The sequence below is a fragment of the Corylus avellana genome, chromosome 11 (genome assembly GCF_965113065.1).
Source record: "Corylus avellana chromosome 11, dhCorAvel1.hap1.2, whole genome shotgun sequence".
NCBI lineage: Eukaryota > Viridiplantae > Streptophyta > Magnoliopsida > Fagales > Betulaceae > Corylus > Corylus avellana.
Genome location: NC_142500.1, coordinates 10,731,191 through 10,752,136, shown reverse-complemented (window position 1 = coordinate 10,752,136; position 20,946 = coordinate 10,731,191). Strand labels below are relative to the sequence as shown.

The 20,946-nt window shown below is 35.2% G+C and overlaps 1 protein-coding gene across 1 annotated transcript; it reads right to left on the bottom strand.

The window, feature by feature from the left end:
* Nucleotides 1–10,685: 10,685 nt before the first annotated feature.
* On the bottom strand, nt 10,686–13,991 carry LOC132165064 (zinc finger BED domain-containing protein RICESLEEPER 2-like). Its single transcript, XM_088511541.1, has 3 exons — nt 13,750–13,991; nt 13,466–13,649; nt 10,686–11,633 (listed from the first exon to the last, which is right to left on the bottom strand). The coding sequence occupies exons 1-3, from the start codon at nt 13,989–13,991 to the stop codon at nt 10,686–10,688; spliced, it is 1,374 nt and encodes a 457-aa protein (XP_088367667.1).
* Nucleotides 13,992–20,946: the final 6,955 nt, after the last annotated feature.

Here is a 20,946-nt window from a genome sequence, read left to right as displayed (position 1 = left end):
GGATTAGATTTTTTAGACAACTGTCATGACTCAAAACTAGTAGGTTGTTTGATTGTGGTACTTGTGATGACCAAACTAAAGTAAGGATGGATTAGATTTTTTGTGCACCTAATGTTAACCTTATTGAGTCTAAAACAATATTAGTCATATGGCCAAGTGGGAGATTGTAAAAATTTATTATCCCTCATGACATGGCACATGTGAATCCTAATGTAAGGTTATTTAATCCTCCTTAATATACTGTTGGTTAATTATTTAAGAGAAGTAGTTTCTTATTTAATTCTTACTTTGATGGGAAGTAGAATTAATGATGAATAAGAAAACCGGTCCTCTCTCTACCCTATAAATATACACAATATCTATCAGCTTTATGTATCTTATGTATCTTTACTTATCAAAAAAAAAAAAAAGTTTTATGTATCGTAAGTGAGTCAAGCGAGAAAAACCATTTCCTAGTGTTTAGGCTTTCTGAAGATTTTATATGCTATGGATTTCGGTATGTTTATTTCATTTACTTATTATGAAAATCATGATAGTTAAGATCTTGGTATTTATTGAATATTATGTTAAATTCGCTTTTACATTGAAAGCCTATGGTAACATTATATATTATGTTAAAATGATAATGATGCTTTATTGTAATGTGATCTTGTTGATGACGACCTCGACCTTGGAGATAACGAACACTCAAATATGCACTTGTTTAACACGCCTCCTACTAATCTTTCTTCTCTTTTTCTCTCCCTAGCATTTCCCTCTAATAGTAAAAGGCAGATAACTCTTCATATTTACTGGTTTATCTTCCCCATCTCCATCTATCAGTTTATCTCCAGTTGTTCAAAAAATAAAAATAAAATATATACATATATATATAAGTGTAGCTTTTACAAACTTCATGATGATGATGATGATGAGTTATTGGGTTTCTTTTAATAATTTCTCAAAGCAGCTCAACCTTTCTCTATATTTATTTAAGTATTTGGTGATTTGAAAAGAGATTCTTGCATGCTCGAACTTTAGAAGGCGCATGCTGCATGAGCCTGGGCCCTGGGGTTTCTTTGCTTATTATATGAGCAAAAAGAAAGACAATGCCTCATTGTTTTGGTGTGGCTTGTTTGGCACAAAACCAAAAACAAACAACACAATCACCAAATACCCAACAAAAAAACAAACCAAACAAGGATGGATTGGTGTGGCTCCTCTTAATTCTTACTAGCCCAATAAATGTTACAGTTATTCCAAATATTAAATCAAATACTTTATGAGAATGGGTAGCAAATTAATATATATGTTCTCACTCAACTTACAAAAAACACATTAATTTCATCTCCTTATGGAAGACAATATATAATAGCAACCAATCTGTCTGGAGAATACAACATCCTTCTAATTGCAAGCCAAAAAATAAAATAAAAAAGTGCCGAAAAATGATTTAATAATGCAACACTAGCTGGCTTGTGCAAGAACAGCAGCATCATGGAACACGTTCAAACTTTGGGAGTGGATAGGTTTTGTGTCTGTATTCACTAGATATGTAGAATGAAAGGAATGTGTTCTCCATACGCTCAGGGGCAGATACTTAATTGCATGAGAGGTAAGGCTGTATCAACATTCGCGTGGACTCCATCTGCATGCATGTCCAATATATAGGAGAGGGATTTATTAAATAACATAATATATCAGCAAATGGATTTAAATTTAACAATACGAATTAAGTAGTGCATAATTAATCATCAACAAAAGAATTAAAAAGCACCTTGGTTAGAACCAAAAATCCAAGCAACAGTAGCAGCCCAGGTCAGCACAACTGCATTTGCAAACAAGAATATATATATGATACGAATATATATATATATATATTGGGGGCCGAGGAGAGAGAGAGAATTACCATCCCTTCCAGAAGTCATCTCCCCTAGTCTTAATTTCCTCAGGGGAAGGAGGAAGAGGAGGAGGAGGAGGATGATTTTGAGGGTAAGCTTCAATATCTTTAATGGAAATGACAGCCAGTACTGGTGGAGCCGTGTAAGGTGGCACTGCAGCGGCACCTGAGCGACATGCTAATTAATGCAAAATCAAAATAACAATAATTATTATTATTATAATTACAATGAACGCAAAAAGAGTCAACGAAACAACCGTAAGCATCATTTGCATGCTAATTGATGATAACGATTAAGGGGCAACATCATTGGGATCGGAAGCTTCAGTATCTTTCAGTTGTTCTTTTTGTGCTTCATGTTTTACATGCTAATTGGATATTATTCTACATATTCCTCTGATATATATATATATATATATATGACAGTGAGTGAGCAAAATTCAAAGGGAAAAGGAAAAATGAAAAACGAACCTTCAAATATGTAGGGCCAGTAAATTTGCTTAAACATTTTTTTTGTTAATTTCTTTGTTGGTGAATGGTGAGTGTGATGGACATTTTCATCACTTGGTGCAAGAGACAATATATGTACTTTCTGAATATATATTTCAAACTACGACCAAAAAACTAATAGAAAATAATTATTAAAAACTGATTTCATTTTATTTTCCTTGAGGAGAAGGGGGCAAAAATCAATTACCTTCAACCTGGTTTTGATCATCGTAATTCATATTTAAACAAAGCGCTTGAGAGAGAGATGAGGGGCTAAGTAGGAGGAAATGTAGTAGTAGGTCTAAAAACATGGAAGGTTTCTTGTATAAAAAGACTTGGGAATGGTGGAGTGGTTGTAGCTTAATTCTAAAAGGCAAATAAACTAATGCTAGGAATAATTCATTGATGGAAAACTATCCTAAAGTTGGAAATCTAGGGGAATATGGAAAGTTACAATGCTGAAAATATGATCTAACAGTTGGGAAGCGAACTAGATCATTGAATCGCCCGAGTTAAAATTTTCCTAAGAATGTGAGGCTATGCCGAGTGTGGCTAAAGCGAATGATTTTGTGATGCATCTTGTGGACCACTACTCGAGTTGTGGTCCAGTGCTCAATTCTGTCAAACCACCGCTTCAGCAATGGTTGAGCGCTCAACACTACCCGACTATTACTCAAGTGATGGTTAAGCCAATGTCTAGTACTAGTAGAGTTCTTTGCACTCCCAATTGTCCTGCATTAGTGTCACCTCCACTTTAGAAAAACTCATCCACGAGTTGTGCTCAATCAGAGGGTGGTACTCGAACAAATCAGCAACATTGAAGGTTGAAAAGATGGTGATGTGTGACAACCCACTTGATTAAACATAAAAAATAAAAAAACATATCATGGATGAAGTGAATCGTCACATTGGCATGACAGTACTGCAGTATACCATGAACCCATGTATTAATCTAATAAACAATATAAATAAGTCTCATAGTAATTCATGCATCATATCTCAATATTTGTCAAAATCCATATCACTGTAGTGGAAACTAATCAACATTAGACATAACATAACACATTTAAAGCAGACATGTACATCTATGTGAAAAATGTTTACATATAAAAGTGTCACACGCGACACGAGCCATATACAAATTAGTATCACTTTAGACGATGTCTATACAAAAGGTGGACTAATAACAAGTTCGACAAAAGAGCATCTGGCACACAAGGCCTTAAGTCATCGTAGTAGCCCAAACACATTGCCACCAGATTCTCACCTAAAGTCTAAGTACCTACATCAACAATGTCATCTATGTAGTCATAGAGCAAGCCACAACTACGTAGCAGATATATACAGTGCCCCAAGTAATTACTGGGCTATGTTTAGCTTAGTTGGAGGATTAACAAGATTTTCCGGTTCATTAGGGTTCGTTGGAAGATTTTGGAATTTTTGGTTATGGCCAAACGTTCATAGGGGAGACCAACGAACATTCATTGACCAAATTTTGACCTACTAGGTAACGACCAAACGTTCGACCTACAAACTTAGAACCATTGTGCAATAGTACACCGAACATTCGCCCTAAGGCCACCAAACGTTCACTAACCTGCATGACTGTTACAGCAGCGCCCTAAGTTTTTCCAACTCTATAGATACCCCCTCCAACGCTCTTTTATGCTTCATTCTGCCCTCTGAGTCCTAGAGAGACCCTGCTTGAGTGATTGGTGAGTTGCAAGAAGGAGAATGAAAGTTTTTTTGGAGATCCTTGTTCTAGAGAGGTAACATTCTTAACTTGACTTGTTTTTTACCTAGTTGTTATGCTGGTTAAACGTTTCCATAGTGTGATTGCTGGGTTTTGGGCTTGTATTGGTGTTTTAGGTTTTAATCTTGGTTTAAGCATGAGTTAACGCTTCATTCTTGTTAGACGTATTTTCTTTTGCATGGAAATGTTATTTTGGGCTAGGAGTATGTTAAGAATCATGTTGTGACCTTAAAACTTGCTTTGGAGTGATTAAAAGGTTCTTTGGTTCAAAATGAGTTTTCTGCCCAGCAGAGAACGTTCGCACCCTTTTGGCCGAAAGTTTAGCTTCAAGCCCAAACGTGCAGGCTATCTTGACAAAATGTTCGGTGGCCAAGCAAAAACTATGATTTGGACATGTTTAGGTCTAAGACTCATTTTAGCTTAGATTTAAAACTGATTATAGGTCTTTTCACATATTTGGAGAGTGTGGAACATCTTGAGGAATATTTGGAGGAACAATACAACCCAAGTGAGTACAAACTCACATGAATACTTGTTGTTACTTTTCTTGCATTGCAATGCTATTTTATGTGTATCAAACATGCATTTTTACAACTCTCATGAAACACATTTTGATCTACTATGAACTCTATTTTGTGAAAAAGTGTGTTGCTTAAGCAAGATAATGAATATGGAGAGATTTGTAAGATGATGCACGTAAAAGATGGATAAGACTAATTGCATCATACGACATGGTACACCGGTACGTGCGAGTTAACTGTCATGGGCTTACAATACATATTAACAGGGACAGAGCCAAAAAGTATTATGGGCACGGGCCAAGGTATAAATTAAAAATATATTAAAATAGGTGTAAGCGTCGAAGCATGAATGAGAAATAAATTAAGATTGCATATCAAATTAATATATAAAAACAAAATTAGCATCAATTTAGTTTTAACAAAAGATAAATAAAAGAAATGATACATAGATAATTGTTTCATAATACATTTCAAATTTCAGCTCAAACACGGATTAAAATGGAACCCGTCGTTTTTTTATATCTCGAAAATCATCTATGATTGAATCTATACTAAATGTCACAACAATTTCTCTTTCGACGTACAACATCAGAGAATTTGTTAGAAACTCATCTTCAATTTTGTTTCGAAGCCTAGTTTTCACAATATTCATAACTGAAAATGCTCATTCTGTAGTTGCGGTAGAAACAAGAAGAGTAAGCACTACAAAATTATATATTTTTTGTCATAGACCATTAGTGACGTGTCAAGGTGTTAATATGTTACTAACGGTTAGTGACGTGTCAATAATAACGTGTTTGGCGGGTTAAAAAATTGGTCGTTACTACTAGAAATTTAGTAGCATGTCATATTTTGACACATTACCATTTAGTAACGTCTTAGTTTTGACACATTACCAATATTTTGATAACGTGTCATAATTGACACGTTACCAAAGAAGGTGACGTGCTATATATGACACGTTACTAAGATATTTATAACGTGTCAAACTTGACACGTTACCAAAGTGGTAACGCATCATAATGACACGCCACCTTCTTTGGTAACGTGTTAAGTACATGTTACAAAAATTTTGTAACATGTCATTATGACACATTACCAAAGGGTAACGTGTTATAATTGACATGTTACAAAATTTTTGTAACATTTACACATAATACTGTGACATGTCACTATTTGATGACGTGTCATAGTGAACACGTCACCATTTGTGGTAGGGAAAAAAATTTTTATCATTTTCTCGGGTCGTTATACCCGAATTTTAGAGCTGCCACCTGATATACGAGTTACATCAACCTAACTATCATAACCTATCACAAACTATCCATCAATCTAAATATAATAAGGGAAATTATAAACAAACTCCTTAGGTCAATGCGCCTTCATTAAAAACTCTCTATGTGGGTGAAACCCTAAGCCCCCCTCCAGAGCGTCGCCACCTCAGGGGAGGAGGGATGCCCGTTGCCTGCATCCCTCCTCCCTTTCTCGCTTCCCGATTTTTGTTTTAGGTTTGTTTTTGTCTTTGGTGTTTTTTGTTCTGTTGTGCTTGTGTTCTCTCTCGGTGGGTACTGCTTTTGGGGGTTTTCAGTCAAACTCTCCCCCTTCCTGTTTGTTTGCGTGTGCCGCCGATCTCCCCCGCGCTCGCTTCGCTGCTCACCGCTTGCTGTCGGGTCTTTTCACGCGCCCCTCCTGTGCCAAGCTTTTTGTGCCACCTTCCGCGGCAGCTTCCGGCCAGCTCGCAATCGGCCTCCCCCGGCTGCCGTGACCCGCTTTGAGTGTTTTTCGCATTTATTTTCCTATTTTGTTGTTTTTCTGTTTTGTATTTCCTTTGAGTTCCCCTGTATTTGGTTTTATTTGCTGTAATTTCTTTTCCTGCATTAGTTTTATTGTTCCATTTATTTCCCTGTATGGTTTTATTTATGCTTGTAATAAGGCTTTCTCCTCCTACTTTGTTGCACCCGGTTGCTGCCTGATATTATTGGTCCAAACCTTTGGGTTGTGGATGTGAAATTTATCCTAACTTTCGAGTCAAGGAGGATGAGTATCGGCTTGTGGGTTTTGCTCTCAAGGCCGAGGAATAAGTATCGGCTTGAGAGTTTTGCTCTCAAGGCCGATGAATAAGCGCTACCTATGCATTAGATGGTGTCTGTTTGATGCAGATCTGAGTTTTCAACCTGATATTTAGTCATAGGTTTGTGGATGCTGTGTTTTGGTTGATTTGGTCTGTTGTTGATGACTGTATCTTTAGCTTCGGCTATGATTTACTTCAGAGCTTTTTGCTTTATTTGTAAGAGCTTTAGGCTCGCAACTTTTATCAATGAATGAGTATGGTATGTTTCAAAAAAAAAAAAAAAAAAACTCTCTATGTGTTTTTTTTCGGAAATTGACTCCCTGAGTCAATCGAAACTATAATAAATTCCCTATCGTCAAAAATTTTTAACAGCCATTAGGGCCACTCAAAACTCTCTGTTTTACTTTATTAAAATATTAATTTTTTATTAATTTAATTTAAAAAAATTAAATCTTCAAAAAAAAAAAAAAAAAATTGAAGGGTGGCCAGGGGTGGCACCCCCCAACCCCTGCAGCCACCCCCAGGTAGGGCTGTAAATGAGCTGAGCCGAGTCGAGCTTTGCCAATACTGGGTCGGCTCATTACAAAGGGGAAATAATTGAGCCGGTCTCGAGCTCAAGCCGAGCTAGAAAACCATTGCCCGAACTCGGCTCATTGGAAACTACATTGGCTTAGGATCGAGCTTGGGCTCACTAGAATGGGAAATTCGAGCCAAGTCGAGTATTCGAGTGGCTCGACTCGGCTCGAGCACAAAAATGTTGAGTTAATTTCTTTCCAGTTTATCGAGCCCGAGCCCGAGCTCGAGCCCGATTAACGGGCCAGACGAGCCTTAAATGTGTGGCTCGGCCCGTTTAAGGCTCGTTTAATGGTCCAATTTATTGAGCCCGAACCCGAGCCCAGTTAAAGGGTCAAACAAGTCTTAAAATGTGTGGCCCAGCCCATTTAAGGCTTGTTTAATGGTTAAAAAAGAAGTAAAAATTCATATCACTAAAAATTCAAATTCAGTGAACAAAAACACAAAATTCATCATAAAAATTCAATATAATTGTATGATTGTATCTACATCGGCAAACAGCCATATGACAAACTACAAGCAAATTGGAAATGAATATAATATAGTTTACAAAGCAAATTCTAAATGAACCTTTAATAGAGATTACAAGCTAATTGAAAATGAACCTATAATAGAGATTACAAGCAAATTGAAAATAAACCAAAAACAGGGATTACAAGCTAACACAAAATGAACCTATAATAGAGATTACAAGCAAACTCAAAATGAACCTATAATAAAAATTACAAGCAAAAAAAAAAAATGAACGTATAATAGAGATTACAAGGAAACTCAAAATGAACCAATAATAGAGATTACAAGCAAACTCAAAATGAACCTATAATAAAGATTACAAGCAAATTCAAAATGAACATAAACAACAAGATTACTTAAAACAAGATACAACAATTTTGGTTCCCAGTTGCAGACTTGCAGTTGCCACAAACTAGCTCTCTGAGTCTCTGCATTCAATGATTTAAAATTAGTTACATGATTCACATGAACAAGTTAATATAATCAAATTCAGAAAGAGATAAAAGATTATAGACCAATAAGAAAAATACAACTAAATTACACAGCCCTAGTTGCCACAGGCCCACACAGACAGTCACTGCATTCAATGAAAAAGAAAATTGTTAGATGTTTTTAACTCCCTTGCAAGTTGTCAAGGGAGAATTATCACTTAAGATTATGCAAATGGACATTTTAATGATTGTTCAAAAACCAGATATGCAAAAACAATGGGAGGGCAGAATGAACACAAGTTGATGCATGATATAGGCTAATAGGTTACAAGCAAACTCAAAATGAACCTATAATTAAGATTACACACAATTAAAACAGGTTGTCCAAATGTCCAATATTCCAAGTTCCAACAAAGCTAGCAAAGGTATAAAAATTAAATCAGGTTATCCAAATGTCCAATATTCCAAGTTCCACCAAAGCTAGCAAAGCTATTGCAATTATTACAGAACATAACATCAAAATCTAATGTTGACATTCAAATTTCATATTCAATAAGCAAAGGAAAGCAGTAAACAAATTCCCTCACAGAAATGAGAAAACAGCATTCATGGCAAATTTGACAATTCCACTTCCAACATTTTCCCGAAACACAAAAACAAAGTTAATAAGGTGAAATTATAAGTAAAAAAGAGCTTGGAAAATGGAAATAAATAAAATAACAGAATCATAAAGAACTTGCATTCAATGATTTAAAACTAGTTACATGAACAAGTTAATATAATCAAATTCAAACAGAGATAAAATATTAGACCAATGAGAAATATGCACCTAAATTACACAGCCTTAGTTGCCACAGGCCCACATAGACAGTCACTACATTCAATGAAAAAAAAAAATTGTTAGAAGTTTTTAACTCCCTTGCAACATGTCAAGGGAGAATTATCACTTAAGATTATGCAAATAGACATTTTAATGATTGTTCAAAAACCAAATCTGCAGAAACAATGGGAGGGCAGAATGAACACAAGTTGATGCATGATATAGGCTAATAGATTACAAGCAAACTCAAAATGAACCTATAATAAAGATTTCACACAATTAAAACAGGTTGTCCAAATGTCCAATATTCCAAGTTCCAACAAAGCTAGCAAAGGTATAAAAATTAAAACAGGTTATCCAAATGTCCAAGATTCCAAGTTCCACCAAAGCTAGCAAAGGTATAGCAATTATTACAGAACGTAACATCAAAATCTAATGTTGACATTCAAATTACATATTCAATAAGCAAAGGAAAGCAGTAAACAGATTCCCTCACAGAAATGAGAAAACAGCATTCATGGCAAATTTTACAATTCCACTTCCAACATTTTCCCCAAACACAAAGACAAAGTTAATAAGGTGAAATTATAAGTAAAAAAGAGTTTGAAAAATAGAAATAAATAAAATAACAGAATCATAAAGAACTTGCATTCAATGATTTAAAAGTAGTTACATGAACAAGTTAATATAATCAAATTAAAAAAGAGATAAAAGATTAGACCAATGAGAAAAATGCAACTAAATTACACAGCCCTAGTTACCACAGGCACACACAGACAGTCACTGCATTCAATGAAAAAAAAAATTATTAGATGTTTTTAACTCCCTTGCAACATGTCAAGGGAGAAATATCACTTAAAATTATGCAAATAGACATTTTAATGACTGTTCAAAAACTAGATCTGCAAAAACAATGAGAGGGCAGAATGAACACAAGTTGATGCATGATATAGGCTAAAAGATTACAAGCAAACTCAAAATGAACCAATAATAAAGATTACACATAAGAAAAACCAGTATATGCAATGTAGATAAACTTGAAAACAACAAAAGGAAATTGGAAAAGTGAACAAAGTAAATTACCTCAATTCCGAATCTCCATGCAGTTATAAGTTATAACTTATAATAAAGCTTAAAGCAGGTAATCCAAATGTCCAACATTCCAAGTTCCAACAAAGCTAGCAAAGTATAACAATTAATACAGAACATAACATCAAAATAAAATGTGACATTCAAATTACATATTTAATAAGCAAAGGAAAACAGTAAACATATTCAGTTTTTTTAGAGAATCCCTCACAGAAAATGAGAAAACAGCATTCACGGCAAATTTGGCAATTCCACTTCCACCATTTTCTACAAACACAAACACAAAGTTAATAAGGTGAAATTATAAGTAAAAAAGAGCTTGGAAAATGAAAATAAATAAAATAATAGAATCATAAACTTACAGATATTCAAAAAAATTTCTTAATGCCATGAAGTGATCTAACCCAATCTGAACCACATAGGAGCATTTGAACAGTATCAATTGATAATGATGCTCTATGGGGTTCAATAACTCTACCACCCGCACTGAAAGATGATTCTGAAGCAACTGTACTAATTGGAACAGCCAATACATCCCGCGCCATCTTAAGATAAGATGTGGTACTTTAAGGCGTTGGATTTCCACCATCCCAAAGCGTCAAATTTTGCATCACTATCTTCACCATTCTCACTATCAAAAATGAATACATCTTCTTCAAGATAAACATCCAAATCAGTTTTTATGGGCCGGATGATGTCATTGCTTCTAACATGTTGCCTAAACCGTGATCTACCACCAGAAACTACTTCTGTAACAGAGGCAACTGTAGTAGTAGCAGCACTGACTTCAGCAGCTGCTTGTTGTTGAATGATAGATGCATTATGGGCAGCAACATAAACCTCAAACAATTCTTTTAAAGTATTCAGCACGGCCTTTATGTTATCACCACGAACATCAAGTGGATAAATGATAGGAAAACAGAACCTAATCAACTTCATTTTGTATCTAGGATCCAACACAGCAGCTAAGGTCATCACCATATTAGATTCACCCCAATACTTATCAAATTTATCACTCATCTTAGCTGCCATTAATCTTATATATTCATTCCTATCTACAGCCTTAATATCCACAATTTCTTTCATTCTCCACACCTCAGGTAGAAACAGATTGGATGTAGGGTAGTCACTGACAGAGACAACATTGGTCACATCATTGAAAACAGCTAAAACTTTGTTCACATTCTCAACCTTATCCCACTGTTCAGGACTTATCACCCACAGAAAAGCCTGCTCTACTCTATGGTATCTAGGAAACACTTCCTTGAACCTAATTGCAGTTTTCAACATCAAGTAGGTGCTATTCCATCGAGTAGGAACATCTAAAATAAGTTTATTATAACCCAAGTCCAACCGCTTTGCTATATCACTAAATACATTCAACCGCCTCTCAGAAGCCACTATATACTTAATCCCCTGCCTAACAGAATCTATTATGTCCCCTTTTCTGAAAGCCCTGCTTGCACCAACAAATTGGTAATATGAGCACAGCACCTAACATGAAACATAAGCCCTCCAATAGGCAAACTACCCCTCAACTCAATATCATCCCTCAAAATGTCAATGGCAGCAGCATTAGCACTTGCATTATCAATAGTTATTGTAAATACTTTATCCAAAATGCCCCATTCAATAAAACTGTTTCTCAAAGCTTCAGCAATAATAACACCCGAATGTGGAGGAGGTACATTACAAAAATTTAAAATCCTCTTTTGGAGTAGCCAATTAGAATCCACAAAATGGCAAGTAACTGTTGTGCAAATTTATTTAACTCGCAAGTGCACGAATCAATTGTAGTTTAATGGATTGCAAGTGCGAGGTCGATCCCATAGAGAATTGTATTTTTGAAAGAACAATTTATATCTAAACTAATTAAATCCTAATCTAGTTCCAAAAGGGTTTTGATTTTTGAGTTTTGAAAATTAAAGGATAAACATAAACTAAATAAAATAAGTAAATCTAAGGATAAAGGTACTAAGGTTTGGGAATTCACACTCACCAAATCATAACAACATACTTTATGTTCATCAATATTAATCCGAAGTTCTCACAAATTAAATCATAGATATGTTTTACTATGCTTCAAAGAATTAATCAAAACCATCCCATGTATCCATTCATTGACCAAATCACAAAAGGAATCCAAATTCAATTGAAACACCAGATGTATCCGTAGAACAAATCACAAGGGATATCCAATTTTTATGAGTTAAAAGCCAAGCAATCAATCATATGAAATTATCTCAAATCATCACATGTATCCTTGAATCACAAGAGATATCCAAGAATTACTCCACATAATTGATTAGAAATAAAACAATTGAAATATAAAACCCAATAAAATCAGAATAATAAAAACTTACATAAAAGTGATGTTGTTCTTCATCGGTGAGGCTTCATCCCCAACCTTAGTTGGGAATTTAGCTCCACATAAAAATAAAATCTAAACCTAAACCTAAAGAAAAACTAAACAAAAGAATTTTGCTCTCTGGGATTGTGTGTCTTTTCTTGAATGCAAAGAAGTCTATTTATAGGCTTAGGGAAGTCCTAGAAGCCCAAGTAAACCTAGATAATTCGGAAGTCTGTCTCCCAGTCAAAATAGAAGTCTGAAATCGGAATAGGATTCGTCCAGATTTGTGTCCTTTAATTGCGGGGCGATTTTGACATAGTAACTGTACGAATTACGAAAATCCTATTTCACAACAAATTGTAGTATTTTGAGCTAGCTTTCCAATGCCGTTTGAATCACTTCAATCAGATATTTGAGCGGAGAGTTATGGTCAAAATACTAAGACGTGTGCAGAATCTGAATCTGAATTTGAATCCGATCCGAAATCTTATCCAATCTGAACTTTAATCTGATTTAACCTTTCCTTAGATTTGGTTAAACTTAACCACACAATCTAGGTCTTCTCAAAGTATGCTTTCTTCCAAACTTCTCATTTTTCTCTTTAAAGCTGCAGTTTTTCTTCAATGACCTACAAAACACTAAAAACACAAAACTAACACAAAATATTAAATAACGACACAGCTAAAGGATTAACTAATGTAAATAAAAGGGTCCAAATATGTAATATTTGGCACTTATCAGTAACCACCATATATGAAACCCTTTAGGAGGAGGTCCACATATCAGTAGTTATGTTTACCCTATCAATCCCACTAAGAAGTGTTTTCAACTTTTTCTTTTCAATGTTATAAGTGGCAATGCAATCACTTTTTACAGTGGCACGACTAATTTTTTTCCAATATGTTGTGCAAGCCCTCATGAACTTGTTAAAAAGTTCATGCTCCATCATATTAAAGGGATATTCATGTAGAAGTACCATATGGGCAGCAAGTTCTCTAACTTTCTTCTCATTGAAAGTAAAGTTTGTCAAGGTCCCTAAACCATCATTGCCATCACTAGGTTCAAATGACAAAGTCTTTTGCTTCTTAAGGCTATTCAACTCCACAAACTTCACACAAGCAGTTAAATGCCTACTAAGGGTGGAGGTAGTACTAGATTTCCTTACAAAAAAACAACCTCTTACACCAATTACACTGGGATTTTTTTACACCATTTATTTCAATAGAAGAAAAGTCATTCCAAACTTTGGAAGTCTTTTGCCTTTCCTTCCTTTGAAAGGCAGCTGACACACCTTCACCCGCAGCCCCAGCCCCAACCCAAGCCCTAGCCCCATCCACCCCATCCCCAGATTCAACAACAACAGGAGAAACCAGATTAACATGTTCATCTAGTGCGCATTCAATACTAGCAGACACACCAGATCCAGGAGTAGGGTCGGCAGTAAGTGAATCATCACCCAAATCAACATCATTGAATGCATTGAGTTGAAATGTATTCTCCATAACTGTTAATAATTTTTAAAATTTAAAAGCTCGATAAATAAAATAACTAAATAAGTAATGAGAGAGCAAATGTTAAAACAGATTCATGAGTTCTAAGTTCTAACATAGCAAATAATTTTAATCAATTAATTTTAAAAAATCAAAATCACAGATAGGCATAGCAAACATTTTAACATAACAGAAACATAGCTCTAACATAGCAGTTCATGCTAACAGAATCATAGCTCTAACATAGCAAATAACTTTAATCTATTAATTTTAAAAAATCAAAATCATAGATAGACATAGCAAACATTTTAAGATTACATAAACATAGTTCTAACATAGTAAATAATTTTAATATATTAATTTTAAAAAATCAGAATCATAGATAGACATAGCAAACATTTTAAGATAATAGAATCATAGTTTTAACATAGCAAATAATTTTAATCAATTAATTTTAAAAAATCAGAATCATAGATAGACATAGCAAACATTTTAACAAAACAGAATCATAGTCCTAACATAGCAAATAATTTTAATCTATTAATTTTAAAAAATCAGAATCATAGATAGACATAGCAAACATTTTAACATAACATAATCATAGTCCTAACATAGCAATTCATGTTAACAGATTTATAACTTAGCAATTGATGTTAACATAGCAACTTATAACATAGCAATTCATGTATTTATAACATAACAATTAATGAAAACAGACGGAACAAGTTTCTTTTAAAAAAAAACCTGAAACTTCAAGCAAAGGAAATTGTTGCAGCTTGCAAATTCAGTGCTACCAGCCTACCAGACTCCCTGAAATGATGAAATTAGCAACATTAGTTACTAGTTAGTAAGTTTTTGAACAATGAAAACAGTAAACCAGAATGGAATAATAAATTAAGAATACTCGAAAAATATAAAAAATTCGGATCAGGGTTCAAGAAAAAAAACTCAACTTAAAGTTAAAGGCAGAAGAGGCTCTTCAGAAGTCAAAATGTTTTCTGGTTCGAATCTTGTTAGCAAGCAGCAAGCAAGAGCAAACAAATACCAACAACTCAAGTAACGTGCAAGCAAGTCTTGCATACATGATGCATCAGGTTCATACACTCGAGTATTTAAGGGGGATGGATCATAGGGGGATTTGGGAATGAATAAAAAAATGGTAATCGAGTACTTGATAGCCCAGTACTTGATTTCCATTTCCATTACAGTCAGATCAAGAGCAATCATCTTTGTCTCTTCCACACCACAACCAAAATAGTCATAGAACATAAGAACAGTTGAAAACTTGAAAAAACACAAATAATTAAATAAAAACAATGTAAATAAGATAAGAAAATGAGGATTAGGCGGCAAGATTGGACGGGCTAGGAGAACTTTACTGGTTCGCAATAGCAGCGATTCACGCGATTGATCAAGAGAGTTTGGCTCACAAAACTTGTACGAGTGGCTAGAAAGCCATTAGATGGATATCAGATGATCCATCAACGACTCGATTGAGGATCTGAAACGAACGGGGTGTAGGTAGGGGGTTGAGAAGGATTTATTGCGAGCATTCAAGTATTCAACCAACCACGAATCCACGATGGGATATGCATTGAATGCTCCCTCTCTTCGTTTCAAACTCTTAAGTCTCAATCGTTTTTGCCTCTCTAGTTAGCCTGGTTACTAGCTAGTTAGGGTTCTAAGTGAAATGGAGACATGGAGAATGGAGAGAAGAAAGCAAGCGACTGACGGACCGAGTGTGAGAGGAGACTAGAGAGTTCTAGATGATTTTTAGGTTAGTTTTTTCTCAAACAAGTCCCAGCCATTGGATCTGATTTCAATTTTAGTAATGAACGGTTGGATTTGATCCAATCTTTGTCAATTTTTCCTAGCATGCCGCGTGTCCCACTTATGCGTTTATAAGTTTTTAATCCTATACGGCCGTGTCTAATAAATTCTCGTGTAACCCTTTCAGATAGTCCGTCGATTATATAGATTAAATTAGTGATTTTATTTGAGTTGTTCGATCAATTAATTCTAGCAAGCTTACTATGCCCTGCGGAACACTAGATTACTCTTAGGTTAGGCGTGGTATCCAGCTGTCGTCCATTAGATTGATCTAACAGCTGAAGTTTAATCGCCAAAAATTGGACGGCTGAAATACAAGTCAAACGTGTCAGTCTTGATTGTCGTGCTTGCGTGAAGAAACGAGACTGGAAATTAATCCACCGCGTGCGTGAGTTGGTCAATCCGGTGCAATCTATACTCAATATTTCATCTTGACCGTTTAATCATGTTTTTGATTTTTTGATTTATTTTAGAACGTTGGATTAGTGAGCTCATCAGACAAATCGGAGCACCAGATAACTATCACGCGTAGGCATGCGTTACAGCTGACTTCCATTTTCTCAATCCAACGGTTCACGTTTAATCTCAAAAAAATGGACGGCTGGAAATAAATGTTGCACAATCAAGACACGTCAGTCTCGTTCATTGTGCGTTGCGTGCAAAAAGAGAAGGCCAAAAGTGATTCTCTGCTGCGTGACTTAATTGAATCCGGTTTCATTTGTGAAAAATAATTTTTTTGTACGGTTGATTATGATCTTAAACTTTTCATTTAATTTATGACCGTTCGATTAATAAGCTCATGGTGTTATGCGGAACACCAGATACATATCTTTGTGGGGGTGGTATACAGCTGTCGTCCACTTTGCAGATCGAATGGCTATGGAATAATACCAATTAATCGAACGGATAAGATTCTAGGTAAAAGTTCATATATTTTCAAAATTCAAAAAAATTGAATTATCCCGTGTGCACAATTATATGTGAGCTCACCTCTCCGTTTTCCCATAAATGATCTAAACCATTGATCTTTAATAAAATTTCAATCAATTCAACCACAACCGTTTATTTAAGTTAACAAGTTGTTAGTTATAGTACCCTAAAAAAAACTCTAAACGTGTGTTTTTTTTGTTTTTTTTTTCCTGAAAAACGTGTGTTTGGACCAATACCATTATTTTAGAACTATGAAGATACATTTGTTAGGAATTAATAGCATTGTTAGGAATTTGTTAGGAATTAATTAATACATTTGAAGATACCTAACTCTAAACTATGAAGATACGGGATACCATTATTTTACAATGGTTCTAGACTTTTAGTTTATAGGAATTAATAGCATTATTGGCATTTGTTTTACAATACCATTAGACATTAGTTAACAAATTTAAACAATACTTAAAAGTTAAAAACTTAAATACTACTTAATACAATTTTTTTTTAAAAAAAAAAATTAGTACCATATAATTTAATGTTTTTAAATAGCTTATTAATTGGACAATAGACATTAAACCTATATATATACACCTATATTATACCCTTAGATCTTAATTAGTTAATTGTACACACATGACACATTGAACCTATGATTATTATGATTATTATTATTATTATTATTGACTAATTAATTGGACATTGGATATTGGCCATTAAACCTATAAATAATAACATAGTCTATACTCTATACAATGTTAGTTATACACTTAAATTATACCCTTAAATCTTAATTAATTAATTGTACACACATTGAACCTATGAATATGATTATTATTATTATTATTATTAACTAATTAATTGGACATTGGACATTGGACATTGGACATTAAACCTATAAATAATAACATAGTCTATACTCTATACAATGTTAGTTATACACTTAAACTATACCCTTAAATCTTAATTAATTAATTGTACACACATTGAACCTATGATTATTATTATTATTATTATTATTATTAACTAATTAATTGGACATTGGACATTAAACCTATAAATAATAACATAGTCCATATAATGTTAGTTATACTATAGCCTTAGATCTTAATTAGTTAATTGTATACATATTGAAGCTATGATTATTATTGATTAATAACATGGTTAATTTTTTTTTTAGTTACATTGACGTGTGGGTTGGGTCGGGTTGAATGATAAAACGGGTCGAGCTCACGAGCCCTAAATGAGTCGGGCGAGCCGGGAGATTATCGAGTTAAACGAGTCGAGCTCACGATCTCTTAACGAGCTCGAGCGATTATCAAGTTAAACGAGTCAAGCTCACGATCCCTATACGAGCTCGGGCGAGCCTGCCGATCTCGAGTCCAAGCCACCCCAAGGGTGGGCAAACAACCCCTGGGGTGGCTTGCAGCCACCCCATACGGGTTGGGGGGAGGAGAAGGGGGGGGGGGAGGTGGCGGCCAGGGGTGGCCCTGGCTAAGATTTAATTTTTTAAATTAAATTAATAAAAAATTAATATTTTAATCATGTAAAACAGGGAGTTTTGAGTGGCCCTAACTGCTATTAAAAATTTTTGACGGTAGGGAGTTTATTGTAGTTTCGATTGACCCAAGGAGTCAATTTCTGAAAAAAAAAAACACATAGGGAGTTTTTAATGAAGGCGCGTTGACCTAAGAAGTTTATATATAATTTCCCATATAATAATCCAACTATATATATAAATATAATCCAACTACCACAAATATATACATCACAACCGGTACCTATCACAAATAATCCAACTATAAATATATATATACATCAACAAAACATAGGAAATACACAACTTAAATTATACACGAATATAAAAAACTTAACATAAGTCTTAAGTTATTCACAAAAAACTATCAAACAAACTAGTCCAACGAAATCCGAGTGAAGATCATCATGATTATGATCTCCCGACTTCTCCACACTAACTACAAATGATAAAACAAACAATTAATCAGCAAATTGACACTTGTGATAGAATCTTATCAAGTTCTAAGAGATGAGCAACGTCCAAGTAAATTCATCATACTCAATCATATTCAGGTCTAACAAATTGAATGATCGTCGCATAAACAACTTCAACATATATATCTACACGACCTACGCACAAACACATATACATCTATATATATGTTTATTCAATGAGGCGACTTCAACAAATATGGTAAGATTAAATATGCAAAGCTCCAACCACCACCAAACCAACCAAGAACAACAAAGTAGATTATTTTGAGTTAAGTATATACGTTATTCGATTATTATATATTGCATTTTTATTAAGTCATATATATACTCAAGAGGTTGCTAAACGACGGGTATAATGTCTTGACAAACGAGACTTCTGTCCAGTCGGCGTCTGGTGTTGGCTTCCATTGTGATCATCGTCCTCAGCTTCTACTCTTACGTCATCTATACATATTACATTGCAATTGTGTTATATAGATACATATGTCGCATAAAGATACGAACAAAGTTTATTTATCAAACAAAATTACTAGCCATTAAAATGTTAGTCATCTCGTAAGAGAATTGTGCTACTAGAAGAGAAACAATAGTGTTACCTGATTGGCTATCTGCCGAGGATCTCACAATCACACGGGTTGGGGACTCCGAGTCTTGCGGAGCCCTGATAGTTGTCACCTTCGGCTTTGAGCTCATACGTCTCGAGCCCTCAAGGTTGCGACGCCAGACTTCTTACGCCGCCATCTGCATAGCAATCTGCGAGGCTATTTGCGAAGCCATCTATGCAACCATCTATTTAGTCACCTGTGCGGTCACCACCGCAGTAATCTCCTCCCTTCGCTGGGCCAGGATCGTATCCATCTACTCATTGTGCTTCTCCCTCTCAGCTTTAATGGCTCTTTCAAGTTCAGCACGCGAGACCATCGAGCCGCCAGGGTTCTGCGGCCATGCCTGGGATGGTGTATAATATGAGTGGATGTTGCCGCACACAAGTAGAATATTCTTACTAACCCCTCGAACCCGACCCTCATATTCAGGCTTATTGCTATGCGCCTGGGCGTACACGTCGTTCGGTGTCCACCAAATCGTCCCCTGGAGCCCATCTACAAATTCTGAACGGTCAGTTTCCAATAGCTCCTCCATCCGTGCATGTACGTTACATTATACATGATCATCGTTATATATATATATATATATATATATATATATATATATATATATATATATATATATAAGTGTTAATCCTCAATAACTTAATACATAAATAAAAATTCGTGACAAGGTGTAAGGAGCTTACAATTCTCTCCGCGACCACCGGATTTGGGCGGCTACCATCTTTCTTTCTACAGGTCTTGATGTAATTCCTCGCTCGCGTAGGAGCCCTGCCCCGAAGTAATTACCTGCAATAAGTTCAAACCATCAATGAAACGTTTGTGTATATATATATATATTACTCAATATATGACATATACATATGGTAAATTAGAGTAGTACGTCTTCATGTGACACCCTTACGAAACTCTTCAAGCCGGTGTAGTGTGGTGTTTGATTCCGTGCTCGTATGTCTCTCATGTGCTGAGCACATTCCTATGAACACAACATGTAGACGTTATTAATAGTTAAGCCATCGAACAATTATAATTAACGAAACACAAATAGTTTGAAATTGTGACCTACTTGATAAGTGGGAACACACCATTTCACCAACAATTTTTTCATGTCTGCGGGGTTGTACTTTGCAATGGTCTGCCCCGTCCTCGTCGCCACTATCCTAGGAGTATCGCCGCGCTGAATGTTGAGCTTATTCTATAACTTGTGGCTCCGAAGCTTCAGCTTCTCGCCCATGTTTCTGAACGCGTCTTTTTTTATTGCCGCCATATCCGACCCAGGCATGATGTAGAAGTGATTCTGCATTAGTTAAAAACTAGGGTATTAAAGAGCTAGTTGTTTTACAAAATTTAATATACAACTGCTACATATCATAAATTAAGAACATCTAATCTACACTTACCATCAATGACTCAAATAAATCCTCCTTCGTGTTTTTTGGTACCTCCTTCCAGTCGTCGGATATCCTAACAAAGGACCCGCTCTTGACAATCTTGCCAGACATCCATCTAAATTTTCCTCCGCTATGTCCTACGGGCTGCCATGCGCCATTATACTCCATGATGATCATTTTCCCATCAGGAACGTCCCA

What these genes read in the sequence shown, in the direction of transcription:
- LOC132165064 (XM_088511541.1), bottom strand. Translation starts at nt 13,991, where the DNA reads ATGGAGAATACATTTCAACTCAATGCATTCAATGATGTTGATTTGGGT. An exon ending in GCCTTTCAAAGGAAGGAAAG is followed by an intron (nt 13,650 to 13,749) that starts GCAAAAGACTTC and finishes TTTTTTTGTAAG; the next exon opens with GAAATCTAGTACTACCTCCA. An exon ending in GAGAACTTGCTGCCCATATG is followed by an intron (nt 11,634 to 13,465) that starts GTACTTCTACAT and finishes GTTTCATGTTAG; the next exon opens with GTGCTGTGCTCATATTACCA.